At 44.3% G+C, this 15,414-nt stretch overlaps 1 protein-coding gene across 1 annotated transcript in view; it reads right to left on the bottom strand.

Moving 5' to 3' along the window:
* The window catches only part of TMEM132C (transmembrane protein 132C), a 219,704-nt gene that overhangs the window by 127,824 nt on the left and 76,466 nt on the right, over positions 1-15,414 (bottom strand). Inside the window, exon 4 of the mRNA XM_019539386.1 lies at positions 4,845-4,991. Within this exon, the coding sequence (XP_019394931.1) occupies positions 4,845-4,991 (147 nt within the window). The remainder of the gene's footprint in view (positions 1-4,844; positions 4,992-15,414) is intronic.

The following is a 15,414-nucleotide window of genomic DNA, read 5'->3' as shown; positions in this document are numbered from 1 at the left end:
ACTGAAATGAGCGCAATATTTAACATAAAATACTCAGACAAACCTGCTGTTTGACTAATATACAACTTTTTTGAGAAATGAATGGAAATTGCTTGTCACTTGGGTTCGTCGGTATTAATATCCTGTAGGTGACCAGCTTTCTTCCATGGCATCTGCCCAGCTTGTGCATACACATTTTTGCAGACAAGGGTTCTACGCCGGCTGCAAATTTAGCTCCTCAAATCCTATGACACGTCCCAACTGTCTAATGTTACAGCCATGGCACGTGCTACCTTCACCTTGATGCTGTATCAAGTATCACACAGCAGAACAATTCCAAGGAGAAATCCTGCCCCTTGAGCACCAAACATCTCAATGTTTGAGGTCAGGAGGTGGCTTGACTCCCTGCAGCCAGCCCGCTGAGCTTGTGAAATTTCTTTGACAACACTGATCCTAAACTGTGCAGGTTGTAGAGGATCCAGAGTCTAAAAAAAACCCAAAAAACCTTGATGCAACTGTATCAACACATGTGCATATGTGTAAATTTGTACATGTGCATGCCAGAGCATGCACGTATCTTGTGTGGCTTGAGGGGCTCGGACCTCCTAGGTAAAATTAAAGCCAGACACGCCGACTATATCACTCAGTGTGCTGCTCCTTTGAAACATGTTGCTCACGTGCTCTTCATATTTTTTCAATCACGAGAGCGTTCTGCTTCATGCTCAATTCACTTGGCACCATATGTTGCTGACAGAGAGAGGAAGGACCTGCAAAGCATTCCAAGGGCTGACTTGGTTTCCTCTGTGTCCTGATGCTATGAAACCCAACCCAGGCACAGGACTAGCTTATTTTGTATGAAAGAAGAGACTCTGTCACTGTTCAAACGTCTGGATATGCGTGCGTGTGTGTGCATGCGTGCATGCGTGTGCATGCGTGTGCATGCGTCAGCGTCCCTGTGAAACAGCTGGATGTATAAGCACGACAGCTGGAAGCATTCTTCCCACGTCTAATTCTTTATTAGACAGATAGCTACAGAGCCATAAGCTCAGCTCATCAGCCTCTGTGAAGTTCAGGGCCAAGGGGACAAAGCAGTACATCACAGCAGTTTTCCATTCTGTCATTTTTTCTAGCAAGTCTCTTCATTTTTTCACACTCAGCTCCTCCACTCCAATAAGTAGAAGGCAATGCTGTGTTGACAGAGAACACAGCAGGGTTGCTTTAAAAGCTTCAAGTGATTCCTGATCGCCCTCAACTCCCTTACTACCACACACGCTAAGAACAGACCAGAGCTCCCGAGGCGGAGGGGGCATAGCTTGCATCTACCCTATTAAGGAGCAATGGGGCTAGGTTAGCTTTGCAGCAAATTGGAGCAGCCTGGGGGGGCTTCCCTTCACTGAACCCCAGCTGCAATGGCCTCTCTGTGGCTTTTGGGGAGTGCATAAGTCCTCCAGTACCCCAGTGCCTCTAGGCTTTCCCAGCTGGTGTTAAGCCTACTGTATGGCTTCGAGGTTCACATCCAGAAGGACCAGGACATGCATGGGATTAAAAGCATGAGCCTAAGACCTGAGTTGTATATGGCCATAAGGCCCTTAAACATACAAAGGTGACAAGAAAAGCAGTGACACAATACAGAAATTAGCAGCTTTGCTGGAGCGGAGCCTTAAATTTAGGGAATTTGAAGGGCAAGAGCATGGAGCACTTTTCCCCTAGAAGGAGCCTGTGAGAGGGGCATAAGCCAGCATTTGCTACCTGCTGTTGACAAACTCCTTGCATCCAGTGCTGTGCCAATCCAGTTCCTGGGTGGTGTCACTAAGGAACACTGTGGCTTAGGGAAGCTGGGACAATGTCATTTTGCTGCCCAGAATGATTATCAGGATGCCATATTTCAGTAACACTATTACCACCCCCAGCATCAGGAAGGTCCTAACTGGGCACGTCTACCCATGCTATCAATGCTATAAAGGCTTGCTGTGCAGTTAAATACCGGGCAGTAAGCCTTCCCTTGGAGCCTGTCTACATACGCTGCTCCTACCCAGCTCTGGCTCCCTGCAGCAGCCAAGGGAGGGCTCGGCTCCCCTGGGGTGCTAGCTCGGGGGCCGGCAGGGAGCACAAGGCTGATCCTCATGCACATGGGGCCAGGAGAACTGTGCCAGCTGCAGCAGCAGCTGTCGCCTTGCCCCCTACACATCGAGAGGGGTCCTGATGTGCAGGGGGCTGGGAGACAGCTGCTGCTGCAGAGCTCTTTGGCCTCCTACACATGGGGACAAGCCCCATGCCCAGCGGGGCTTCCCTGTGCAGCTGGGGGTTGGCCAGGAGCTGTCCCACTTCGGGGGCAGCTCCCAGCTAGCTCTGGGCTGGGCACAGATTTCCTCAAGCAGCCCGGGGCTGGCTGGGAGCTGTCCTGCATGTGTAGATGGTGATGCTTTACTGCGCAGTCGATTAGTCTACTGCACAGTAAAGCGTCCCTTGTAGACACACCTACTGAGAGACAATGTAACACCCCAAGTGGGAACTAATCTACTCCTTCTGCAGGCTGCATTAAAGACAAAGAGTGCATAGCGCTTTCTCTCCCTGTTGACTCATTCTCTGACCTCCTGGAAGTGGCTGATCAAGCAAGAAGAAAAACAATCCTCTGTGCATCCAGCTCTTACCATCCACTGCCGTGGCTCCCTTGCTTTACCTGGGGCAGGTTAGGGTATTATGTCTTGTGTTGTGTTAGGGTTGACGGCATTATTACAGAGAGTTTAGATACTGGATTTGTATAGGATGGTTTGCATAGGGAAGATCCTGCGTCAGGCAGGGGGCTGGACTAGATGACCTCTGGAGGTCCCTTCCAGCCCGACTTCTCTACGATTTTACAATCCCCCTGACAGATCATTTTAGAAAAGCATCAGAGGAGAAACAAAATTGTTGTTTCCTTTTGCAGAGACAGTTGAGAGCATCTTTCTCTGCCTAAATGAATCAATGAATTTACAAGTTCACTGGGTTTGTGGCAGGAGAAACTTAAACCCTCCTGCGGCTGGAGCTCCAAAGCAGAGCCTCACATGTTCCCATCTGATCTCATAATAGAAAACAGTGCACTTTGCCCAGACAAATGATGTTACTAAACTACTTTGAAAAAGCTGGTGGTAGCGGAGAAACATCCCATTAGGGGCCTGCAATCCTTAGCCAAATTAAATTAGCTTAATAGCATATTTGCGCTCTGCACAGAGAGGGCTCCAAATGACACTCAATAACAACTGTAGCGTCCACCACTCAGTACGCCTCTCCCCAGGTAAATCAGTGCGGAGACACCTAACTGGCACTCATTACTGCGTTTGGGGAGGAAATCTGATTAATACAAATTCATAGCATAAGGCTCTATTTCAGTGCATTAGATGATACACATTTCTGTGGTGGTTGGAGAGCTAAAGGCGTCAAGGTTTCTGTCTACTCAATCCTTCCCAACACATTAACATTTCGTTCAAATTCAGCCCTCCTGCTTTTGAAAGAAAGGGACTATTTACATATGGAAATGAAAGAGGCGTTAATTAACACATCTACTTTTATTTGCATAATCGGTGCTAAAAATATTTTATAGGTTAATTAGACTTTATGCAAATTGGATTAAGAAGATTTAATTTGAGTTTTGATAACCTGACGATTATATTTCCACAGCTGCAAATACATTTAGCATTACGTGCTGATTCTAAAACCCTGGTTTCCCTTTCAAACATTTTTAATACCATTTTTGGCAGGCTTATATGATTTATTTCTTTTCCCTTTTTCCCGTCGGCATAAACTCTCCCTTGCAAATCTCACTAACAGCAATGATATCAAACGTAGTTGGATTGAGTTAGTAAACCACTCGTGGCAACAGATGTTTCTGCACTTTATGGAAGTCTAGCATTTATGAGGCATCCTCATTGTCCAGGTACTGAAAGGACGTGTTGCTACCACTTACTCCGACTCTCCTGTGCCTGGAGAACTAGTGCACAAGTCTGAAGGCCACTGGGCAGCCTCAAACCAACCCAGTGCTGATTGAAGATATTATGACCTCCTCCAGCAGGCCTCGCTATGAATTGAGCTAATACCGAAAGGTAAACCCAAGCAAACCATGAATGGTTCCAACTTCCTAAACAAACCCTAACAACAGCAGTGACTCTCGCAAGAGAAATTCCTGTCTAGGCTCCGAAAGTAGTTATTCGTAGACCGTTATCCACTCCAACGTAAGTGGATGTCCCCATTCCCAACCTAAGCTGCCTTGCCTCCAAGTACGAAGGGGGAAAGGTAGGCAGATACCTTCTTCTGGTGCATTCCAAGGTGACTCAGACAACTGCAAAGGACACGGGGGGGAAACTTGGGGAGAAAATAATTCTTCACTCACAAAAAAAGGGGACTTTTCTCATTTACGCTGAATACCATAAATAACAAACACTTTGCATGATGACCCTGAACTAATGCTGAAGAGTTAGTGAAGCTCATCACAGAAGAGTTGATTGGTGACTTGAGAGACTGACCATGGATGATGAGACAGCTTTTGAGAAACAAGGTCGGAGCTATCAAGCCAGACGAATCTCTGCATAGTAAAAACCTTTAAAGAGTAAGACGCTCATATTCATGGTAAAAAGGGGAGGGGGCCTCCCTTAGGTCTAGTCTATTCATTTTGAAGCTTACACTGATGAGTTTTATTACCTGAAAAGTGAGATGCCCAATTGTAGATCAGCAGATGGTACGATAGTTAATGTAAGTATCTCCAGATTTTCAGGCTGCAGATTTAATAGCTCTACTAAGTAGTGGTTAATATGAGTCCTAAGTCTTTCAAGCAGTGAATGGTATCATGGATATAAATGAGTTTAATGTGCTGCGGATATGAGCTCACTTACCTGTTCCTTGAACTTGGTGCTATCTTCTGACAAATAACTGTCGTGGTTGAATGTTTTCCACCATTCCCCACCTCCTGCTTCACATCCCATTGCCATGGATCACTTGTCTTTGCGCCGAGAATATTTACTCCCTTCTTCACCTTAGCCCTGTTGGAAGCAGTGATTGTAAAATATTTAGGAGAGGCCAAGGTAGCTGAGGCACTGTAAATTCAATATATCAGCATTAAGCAAAGCATCAAGGTTATTTTATGTTGCTGCCATCTGAAGGCAGTAGAGAGAGCAGGAACATTATCTTCAGAGAAAATCTGAGCTTTTTCTAACTGTGGCAACTTTTTGCGTCAGAGAAATAAACTATGCGTGCTTCTGCACTGGGAGGTGCTCTCAGGAGAGGAAGAATTAGGGGCAGGGCAGCTAGGATGCAGATTGCACGTGGCAGAGAGTTCGACTCTTTGGGGAAAATTTGCCCCGGTGTAGAACACCGATTAATCCCCCCATCTGCGCCTTGTGTGGGCTCACTCCACCAAACTGAATTTCAGGAGCAACGCTTCAAACAACCCGCTCCCTTTTCTAGGACATTCTTGTAACTCTGGTGCACTAATACTGGTTGGTTTTCTTGCTGTCTTTCTACCTTTCACTCTCTCCATAACGTATTACCAAGGACATTCTTCAATCTATTGATTAGCGCAGAGGCCTGGAAGTCAGTTGATGTTCCTACAGGGTCGTTTGTGTTTCTGCTACAAACCTGTTGTGCGACCATGGGCAAGTTAATGTCATCCTATGCCTCTAATTACATCAGCATTGGTGGCTGCTAGCTTTAATTAGCAGTGTTTGTGAACAAATCTTCCAACAAAGATAGTAGTTAAGTGCAAAACACATGTAACTGTGATTTCCATGATGTTCAGCTCTACATCAGTTTTCACAGACCACGGAGAATGGTGTGACTTGTCCATCTTTGTAGGCATGCAAACCATTCCCATCTCCAATGCATCTACGAGTTCGCAAAACACCTCTTGGGGACAGATTCTTCCAGGCCTGTGAGATCCCACATGTGTGTGGGAACAGGGATCCAATTACGACTTCCAGCCTGGTCCCACCATCAGTTAAAGTAGCCTAAGTGCTGCTGTAATTCATCAGGACTTGTAGTAGAGATGATACCTTTTATTAGACCAACACGATTCTTGCAAAAAAAAAAAATTCTTTAATTTTTAATTTTAATTAATGCTGTAATTCATGACACTGGTGTATGGTTCCTAAGCCAACTACCCTAGCAGAGGATTGGCCCAGCCAGAGTACAGAGTAGGGCCTAGGGAATATCAGAAAATGAGTCTCTAAATGCCAGATTTAAAAAAATATTTTGGAATCTAAAGATGCAGAGAGAAGCCTAACAGGATTTCTAAAGCTACCTGAGTGCCTTACAGATGTCACGGTGGGGAGCAGGTCTTTAGGCTCTTCTGAAAACCCTACTTGGTGCCAGTCTGTGTCTCTAGTAGCTTTAATAATCTGACCCTGAGTTTAAGAGGGCTTTTTCTTTTCCCCAGAGACGTCTTTACACCATGATTTCAAGCAAAATATATGCAGTTTAAGGTAATAAATACGAAACCAACCCCTTCCCTCGTTATGAACGCATAGAGCCAAGCCATCTTCCCAAAGTCCTCAGCGGGTCAAAATCTGGATCTTGTCTTATTCCACTGTCTTCAACTATGTTACTTGAAGACGGCACTAAAGCTCTTAAAGAGAGAATGTGACCCACTAGAGGGTCCATCAAGGTGTGCAAAGCCCATTAGTTCTTCCCAACTACACATAGTTTGAATGAATGTACAGCATAAATACATGTCCATTAGTACAAAAACTCTACTGCATATCTCAGAATTAGCATAAAGCTACCAGCTGCCTGCTAACACTTCAAGAAATATACCTGGACTCTCCTGGGCATATCTAGAACGTCTTCACCTACCTCCCCCCCCTCCTAAAATTCCTCATTAATAAAACCACTAGCCTAGCATGGGCATTTGATATTGCTTTTAGAAAACCAAATCTGAAGAAGAGTCATTGCTGACTTGCCATAATCTTACCGAAAAGAGGAAGGGAAAAGCTTTTCAACCTATTTTCTGTGTCTGTTGCTTGAAAATGGTTTTGAAATGACATAACGCCAGTAGGAATCACAAATCTAGATTTTGTTCAGGATTACACTGTCCTCAGGAGCTGCAAATTATTCTTGCTGCCGGGTAGCTCATAATACTCAATAGCTGGCTCTTGTTGATTAGGGCAGATGCTTTAGCTGGCCACGGTTAGTAGAACAATCCACTACTCGAGAACAAAGGACTGTGGCTACAATACCACTTTGCTAATTAACTACAATATTGGGCATTAACTTGAGTGGTTTTCACATATACTATTACATAAGCCCATTCAGGGATAAAAGTAAGTTAGGTTTAGTAAAGGAAATCAATGTTGTCATGGTACTTAGCACTGGAATTAGAGTAGGGATATCCAGGAGACTGAGCTCCTAAATAAATATGCAGAAGTGTAATCTGCAGCTCCCTCTAAAAAGGGCACTGCATTTTATATAACAAGGTCAATGGATGAATCAGAATTAGGTCAGATTATACCAAGTCTCGTGCATTTTAAACGTACGTCTCTATACACACGCTACAACTGTTATCACTTAAATGTTAATTTACTCACAACGTTTGACTGCTAGCAAAGTAAAGTCTATTTATTTCCTTTCCAAAGATTGGTTGACCTTGTTGTATGACTGTAATTAAATATTCATTTAAAAAAAAAAAAATCAATAGTACCAGCTCGGTATATAAAAAAATTGTAAATTATAGCTCCTCAATAAACTTTTTAGACCGAAGACCCAAAGGCCAAATTGCTTGATGGTGTCCTGTATTTACCTACCTGACCTATGCAGTATATATACATATACTATTTTTCTCAACGCAGGCGGGTGCGGTGACAGTAAATGGAGATGACAAGCAGCTGGAATACTCCAGGCTTCCTCAGAGCATAGTTCCCCAACTCCAACTGAGCAATTCTCCTCCCTGCTCTACCTGTTTAATCACACAGAATCACTTGGCTGGCCACATTTTTATTTTTAAATGCCCAGCATCCTTCTCTAAAAGGCAGCATGCCAACTCACAGCCTTGTCCCTTGTCCAGGAGGAAAAGTTTGACCCGTTATATCACAACATGCATTTCACATGTTTCTCTAACAGCTGAAGGGTATGTGAATCAGTAGCAGCGCCTCTCGAGTTACTTGAACCTCGGGGTTAGACCTGAACGGACCAAACCAAATCCTGTATTTGCCATCCGCCACCTCAGGGAGTAATCCCTTTTGCATCTATCAACACAGCTATTGTCTGGAGCATCAGAAGTAGTTACATTTAGGTCTTTTGATATCCTCACAATCCAAATCTTGTATCTAGCTATAAAAAATTAGAGCATTTCTAAAACATCAATTAATTGTGTTCATTTGGACTTTTCTCCAGAGTAGGACCAGCCATCCTTCTCACTTACCTTGCCCTAGCCACGATGTAGGAATGCTACCATGCTTCCCCAATCATTTTGGCTGCCCGCTCTTCATGGTAGCAACAGCCAACGCAATAACCTGGCAGTGAGTATCAAAGCCATGCTCACATCCGTCCAAATCCAGAATCTCAAGCCTTGTTCTCAGCCCTGCCCTTTAACTCTGAACGTGAATATAAACCCTAGTAGAGGAAACCACATCAAAACACAAGTTTAACTTCCTGAACAGACCCAAGGATTTGCAGAGCTGTGCATATGTTGAAAGCATATGGTTTCCTGGATCAGGGCCATCATTTTTGATCCTTTGGCAGAAATAAACCATAGAGCAGAGAGATGAAAGTCGCCTTCATTTTAAAGCTGAACAGAATCACAGTGAGGTCAGCTTCAGCTTCACACTGAATCCAGGATCCTATAAGGGTGGTGCTTTGAAGTCTTTTCAGCATGTGGCAGACAGGATGATGAGTGAGAGAAGCTTGACTGTCTTGCCTAAACCACTATGGCTATTAATTCCTAGCACAAAAAAAAGTCTTTCCCAGTTTTGTCTCTCAGTAATTGGGCGACTTGTCCCTCTTTCTACAACAGAGAATTAAAACATTTTGTTGGCACGAAGGAAAGAAAAAGCATCTTCATTTTACTGATGAAAGGCCCTGACTGCTCACTTTGGACTCACTGATGAAATTCTTGCCAAGACAGGCTAAAGAAGATATATCATTATTTAGAAAATCCCACAATAATTAATCATTTTTGTAAACAAAATCGCAATTTCCAATCAATATTCTACTTGCAAATTGTGGTTCTTAAGTTCACCGTCAATTTTCATCTAGGTCCTCAGCCTCTCAGTATCCTGAAGTGTAGGATTTAGAGAGAAATAACTTATTTAATGTGTTCAGCCTAACCCTGGATAGAAATCCAGTCATTGCCATTGCCCATCCTTATCCCTTCTGCTGTCACAGTAGAAGAAACTGCATTGTTCATCAGTGACTATATGTAATGACCACCTGATAAATGCATTACAGACGAATGGTATCCAGGTTGCAGCTGTATTGGTCTAGAGGCAAAACCATCTTTTCTTCTATGCCTGAAGAAGGGTCCTTGTGCCTGAAAGCTTGCAAATAAAGACTTTTTGTTGTTGTTGCAAAAATCTAGTTGGTCTAATAAAAGATATCACCTATACCATGAGTTCTGAGTCTTTTTGCAGATGAAAGGCAATTAAACCAGCAACAGCCACAGCTGAAGATGTGATAAATAACTCCTGGAGTCTTTGATGCTTGCTCCCATTACAATTTTTCCATTTAAATTACAATCTTGGGTAAGTGTTTATGGTCAGGAAAGGCTAATACCACCTGTCAGACTAAGCTGTACAGAGGGCAAGCTTTGAGTTCTCCACAGATTTCTTCACGTGCTACAGTTTTGCCAAGCTCAAGTGATCTTTGCAGCAAATGCTGCCACTGGTCCTGTGTTGTCTAGCGTTTTTGGAGTACCAACAAGAGACCTAGCAACTCAGGGCATGTCTATACTGCAGTGTGGCACCTGTCCCACAGCTGCCTTTAAGGCTAGGGACAGACATTACACATAAACCAGTTTAAGTGATCAGAAACTGGTTTAAACGTGTAGCAGAACAGATGGTCAGTGCACATAAACCAGTTTCAAAATGGCTGAAACTGGTTTGAGATAAACCTGGTTGAACGTAGTATCAGCCTTAACAGATTTGGGTCAAACCAGTTTATGCAATGTCTGTCCCAGACTTAAATGTGCTAGCTCAGGGACTTGGAGCAGTGCAACTGGTGTAACGCGGAGCTCGGTGCAGGGTGAGCATTTACCCGTTTTCCCAGGTGAGTTTTGCTGCCATGACTACACCATTAGCCATCCCCGAGCTATTTAGGCAAAAGCCGCAGTCACTGCAATGATTATAAGGTGGACGCATCCTAAGGTTTCGGGTCTCCACCCATACGAGACAGCCACCAGGGATTCAGAAGTCATCTTGAGACAACTAAATGCATCTCCCCCTCAAGTTATACAAAGTTTCACGGAAGTTGTGCAGCCACCGAGGCCTTTTTCCAGCCCTCCAGTTCCCTGTCAGTGCAGTTTCTTTGTGGACGGATATACTTACTTCTTCATCCGTTAGCGTGCCAGATAAGCGCCATCCTTTCACCTGCTTGCTGTTCTTCGAGCTGTACGTTGCCCGCTCCTAGACTAGCAACCACTGTTTCATCCAGAACAAACCAGGTCCCCTACTCGGGTCTGTTCTTAAACTTGCTGCACAGCTTACACATGCACATGCTTAAATCTACGTATGCTTTAAATCTGGTGCCTCAACTTAACAAACACTGACCCCTTTCGGTCGCTCTTCTTCAGTGCCTGAGATCTTTCTTGCCTGTAATGTTTGCTCACCCTCCCCAAGCTTTGCATTCAGAAAGGCTGCACTGATCTGCCCAGGCTTTCAAAGAGCACCTGACCTTACTGATTTCCAAAGGTCACATTGTAAGAAAACGGTTTTATCGTCTCGGGGTCTTTTTTTCCACCCCCTGTACCCAACCTCTGCTGCTAGCTGCGGCCAGTTTCCAGGCTGCGCTTGATGGTGAGTCTCGAACCTTCTCAAGTTCTGCCAAAAGATTTTCCACCTCTCTCTCTGCCGTGATTTATGTGCTCCACTTCTCTTCTTTGTTCCCGTAGTAAATCAGGAGATTAAAGCCAGCTGGAGGAACCCGTAAACCCGAGGCAGGAGACGAACTGCAGTAATTAATAAGATTTGTTTTATGAAGTCAGTCTTTTCCTTTCACCTTCCTCGACGAAATGGGTCCACAGGTCTCATGACAGCCCCGAACGGGGAGGGCAGACATCCATTTTGCAGAACCACAGCCATCACAAGCGTCAATTCTAGTTTCAGCAGAGGATCCAAAGGCTAAGAGGGGCATGGAGCATGACCTAGTTGGTATCTTATGCTCTCTAACATGCCTGTTTAGTCGGGGCAGTACCCAGAAAGAGCAAGGATCACTGTGTGGACACGGGAGATCTCAGCTAAATTCTTAGTGTAGCCTCTGGCTTCTTGCGTAATCGCAGGTATGTCTCCCAGCTACTCCTTGCTTTGTTCTACCTGAGTAAATGGGCATCATGATGCTTTTGCTCATGTTGTCTGTTTAAACTGCAAGCTCTTTGGGGCAGGGGCTCTCTTGAACTTTACCGGGCCATATCCTAGATGCGACTTTCCTGCTATTTCAGGTTTGGCATCTGTTACAAGCATCACCCCCAGATGTGTTTTGGAAGGATTTCTAAATTGTGAGCAACCGTTAAGTTGTTAGTCATTCTTATAAAGGGTGGCTCTTGCCCGCCACCTCTCCTGCTCTGTCCAGGAAGTGGGTTTTTGCATGGGGTTGTCAGGTACAGTCCTCAGGAAATGGTTTCCAGGCCGTGTTATGATCACTTTGTCTATAAACTCTCTAATTCTGGGTACTTGGCAAGGACAGAAGACAGCAAATGTGAAAAATGACAGTGATCAAATGCTTCATCTTGGCATGTCAAAATATTTGGTTCAAATTCAGTAGTACTTCTAGTAGTAATAGCATCAGCAGTTTTGCAAACGTGCCTAGGATGTCCTTGTGCTAGGTGCTGTACAAATACAGAGGGCAAAGCACATTTAACCCAAAGAGCTTGCTATCCAAGTGGAAAACAAGGAGAGAAACAAGGAAATCACGAGCCGATCCTGGTCAGCATGACAGCAGTTCATACTAAATTCCTTCCCTCCATGTGACCTACTGCAGGAGACGTATTTGTACTGGAACGCCTTTGACACAAGCAAACTGAAACAACTGCAAAATTTCACTGCAGAGAAAGTCTTTGAAAAAAAAAATTTTCTTTTTTCTTAAAATTTGTCGGTCAATCTTGAAACAACAACAACAACAAAGTCATTTTACGCTGAAAAGTCAAAACATTTCATGTTGAGAATGTCAAAACAAAATGCTTGGCATTTCCCAAAGAAAACATTTTGAAATAAAAATATGCTGTTTGAATACTGTTGCAACATTTGTTTTTAGATATTCTCCCATATTTCCCAGCTGAATGTATTCACTACATTACACCCACCACTCAATCCCTCTGCAAGTGCATTGTTTTTTCAAAACTATTAACCGTTGACAAATGTTTGTTCAGATCTCGGGAAAAGCGCTAAGCCTGAGAACTCACTTCTCCCAGCTCCCCCTGCGTAGCTGGCCAGGGTTTAAGCAGTGATTCCCAACCAGGGTGCTGCAGCAACCTGAGCTACAAGGAGATCCTTTTGAAGGTGCCAAGCAACTTTAGCACTGCTAGGTGTGCAAACACCTATGCATAATTCCCACAACAAACACAAGAGCTTTCAAATGGAAATTTATGATGTCAAAAACTTTCAGACCTACTGTGGCCGGAGCTGTTTGTAACAGAAAAATTACTCCGCTCTTTTTCTGTAGCCAAAAAAAGGAGTGCACACGAAGATCTGGCATTTTCTGATGGGGCCCTTGGGGCAAAAAAGGTTGAGGACCACTGACTTAAGGCACGCTGCAAGACCCTCTACCCTCCCCTTATCCAAGCTGTTGAGAAGAAGGTAGAGTACAGGTTTCCCTCGCTTTCTGCGGGTTCTGTACGTGCGAATTCGCTCTTATGCAATGACCCCTTTTATACCAAAAAACTGTTGTATGCAAGCTAAATTCCCTCTTATGCGATCGGTGCGGTGGCAACCTGCAGTCAGCTGGTTTGCACGGTGCGTTGTGGGAGTGACATGCACCCAAATATAGTCTCCCATGTGGATCTGTGCTCCTCGCTCATTGTCTGCGACACGTGTTTCTGTAGTTACCATCCCCATTATGGCTTCTAAGCATCCCTCTAGCTTATCCCCTACCCCTCTCTGCTGCTGGTGGGTACCAAAATCGTCTTGTAAAACTGGTAGAAATGGGTCTGGGGGTCAGTACAGTTGAGGTCTTGGAACGTATCCCTATTTGTTACATTGTAACGTGTGTTCCCTTTATGCGAATTCGAGTTATGCGCTGTTTTCCAGGAACGTATGTACGGCTTAAAGCAAGGGAAACCTATGTTCATAGGCCATCCTTCTGTATTGTTTTATGAGACTTGCAAAGAAAACCAAGTGATCTGGAAACCCAGTTCGTTTTCATTCCAGTGGGAATCGGTGCTTCACTTCCCTTAAAAGATCTGCTGCAAAGCAAGGAACAAGGTCTGGTAGCTATCTCTTCTGACCGTTTACTGTTTTAAGTCACGAAACCAATCTGCTTTTGGTTTAGTCCCTTTAAATGATTAACTCTCAGTTGCAGGGTTTTTGGTTCGAGTTGTGTTAGTCTAAGGACACAGGCAGGCAAGCTTCTTCGGGTAGACGTGATACCTTTTAGTAGACCAACTGAGTAGTTGGAAAAAAGCTCTTTGCAAGCTTTCTGGTGCGACCATCCTTTTGCAGGCGTAGGGAGTCTGCCGTTATAAGATCTCCTTGGAGCAGAGACTCCTCATGCCCGAACAAGGGTGCTTGTGCCCGAAAGCTTGCAAAGAACGTTTTTGCTAAGTACTCAGTTGGTCTAATAAAAGATATCACATCTCCCCAAAGAAGCTTGCCCGCCTAACTCTAGGTTAGCGCTCCCAATCCCCACAAACTCTGAGTCAACCACTGGTTTGTTTTAAATGGAAGAAAAAGAGACTGTTTCAGTTCAACTTGGCTACCGATATTTGAGTCACGGAGCTCGGTGAATAAGCTTCTAAAATATCTCAGAGGAAAATTGCTTTCCACAGCATTGAAAGTTAATACCTTTCCCCTGGTATTATTTAAAGGATTATAAGGAAGAGAGGAGGGGGGTGGGAAAAAAAACTCCTATATATGCAGGAGAGATCTACACTATGTTGAGACTCTCGGGTTGTCTTTCCGGCTGAGAGGAAACTAAATCTGAATTTACAACCTGTTAACACTCTGCCTCTAGCAAAGATAAACAGTGCAGCCTCTGGAAGCTGTCGCAGGGCTGCTTCTGCGTTTAACTTGGATCAGCCGGGCAGTCGGGATCCGAGGAGAAACAACAGCCGCGTGGCACAAGTGCCGCTGCGAGGTGCTGAGTCGGTCTGGCTCAGCTCTGACCCTGCCTCCGAGAAAGGACAAGGCCATTTAATACTAGGGCAGTTCACAGCAACTCTCAAAACACAAAGTAGTTCCTGCTGCAAAAGCCCTACTCGACCCCTGCCCGTGATGACTGGATTGATGGGGGTCATTTGGGTCAAACTAAGAATGACCGGATGGTGTCCGGCTCAAATGATCAGAGCAATGCCAAGTTGGAAAGAAGCAAAAGAGACCTGGTTCAGTTCCCTAGGCAGGCACCAAATAGTCTCAGCTTCACATAACCCCTACTCACTTCTGACTCCCTAACCCCTGTCCTACAAAACCCAGAGATTTTTTTTTTTTTTTTTTTGCCAAGTCTTACCATTTTATCACAAGTCTTAGGGTAACTAGCATTTTGCCTAGAGCCCTACTTCCAGAACCATGCGAATATCTGAGAATCTCAGGATTTATCTTAAAAAAAACCCCAAAAGTTTCTATCCCCCTGGGTTACAGAGGAAAAAATGAAAGCATGGACCCAAGTGTTTCCCATATAAAGATCCTAAACTTAATATATATATATTTTTTTTTAACTCTCACACTGTTTCAGACAATAATGTTTTCACAAGAGTAGGGTCAGCAGTACTAACGTCATGATCAGACCCCTCTGTAACTCCTTCCAACTCTAGCACTGCGGTGTCCAACGCTTCCCATTGATCCCAGGCTCCCAGGAAGTCAACAGCAGTTCTGGATGCACAAGGTAAGCAAGTTCAAGACCTGAATGGGAGAAAGATGATTTCTTGGTGCTTGCAAAATGTTCCCGAAAACATTCTGCAGCCATTTTATATGTGTTGACAATATCTAAGCACAGGCAAAATGTTCCTGGTAGCCTTGAAGTCAAAGTCCTGGGAGAAAACAAACAAGATTCACATGCCACAAACTTCGGATACAAGGAACAAGAAAAAAGCTGATGTATAATCGCTCCTCGCTG

The sequence above is a fragment of the Crocodylus porosus genome, unplaced genomic scaffold (assembly GCF_001723895.1).
Source record: "Crocodylus porosus isolate Cpor-Errol unplaced genomic scaffold, CroPor_comp1, whole genome shotgun sequence".
NCBI classification, from domain to species: domain Eukaryota; kingdom Metazoa; phylum Chordata; order Crocodylia; family Crocodylidae; genus Crocodylus; species Crocodylus porosus.
Note: the sequence above shows the minus strand (reverse complement) of the source record. Positions and strands in the feature narration are given on the sequence as shown.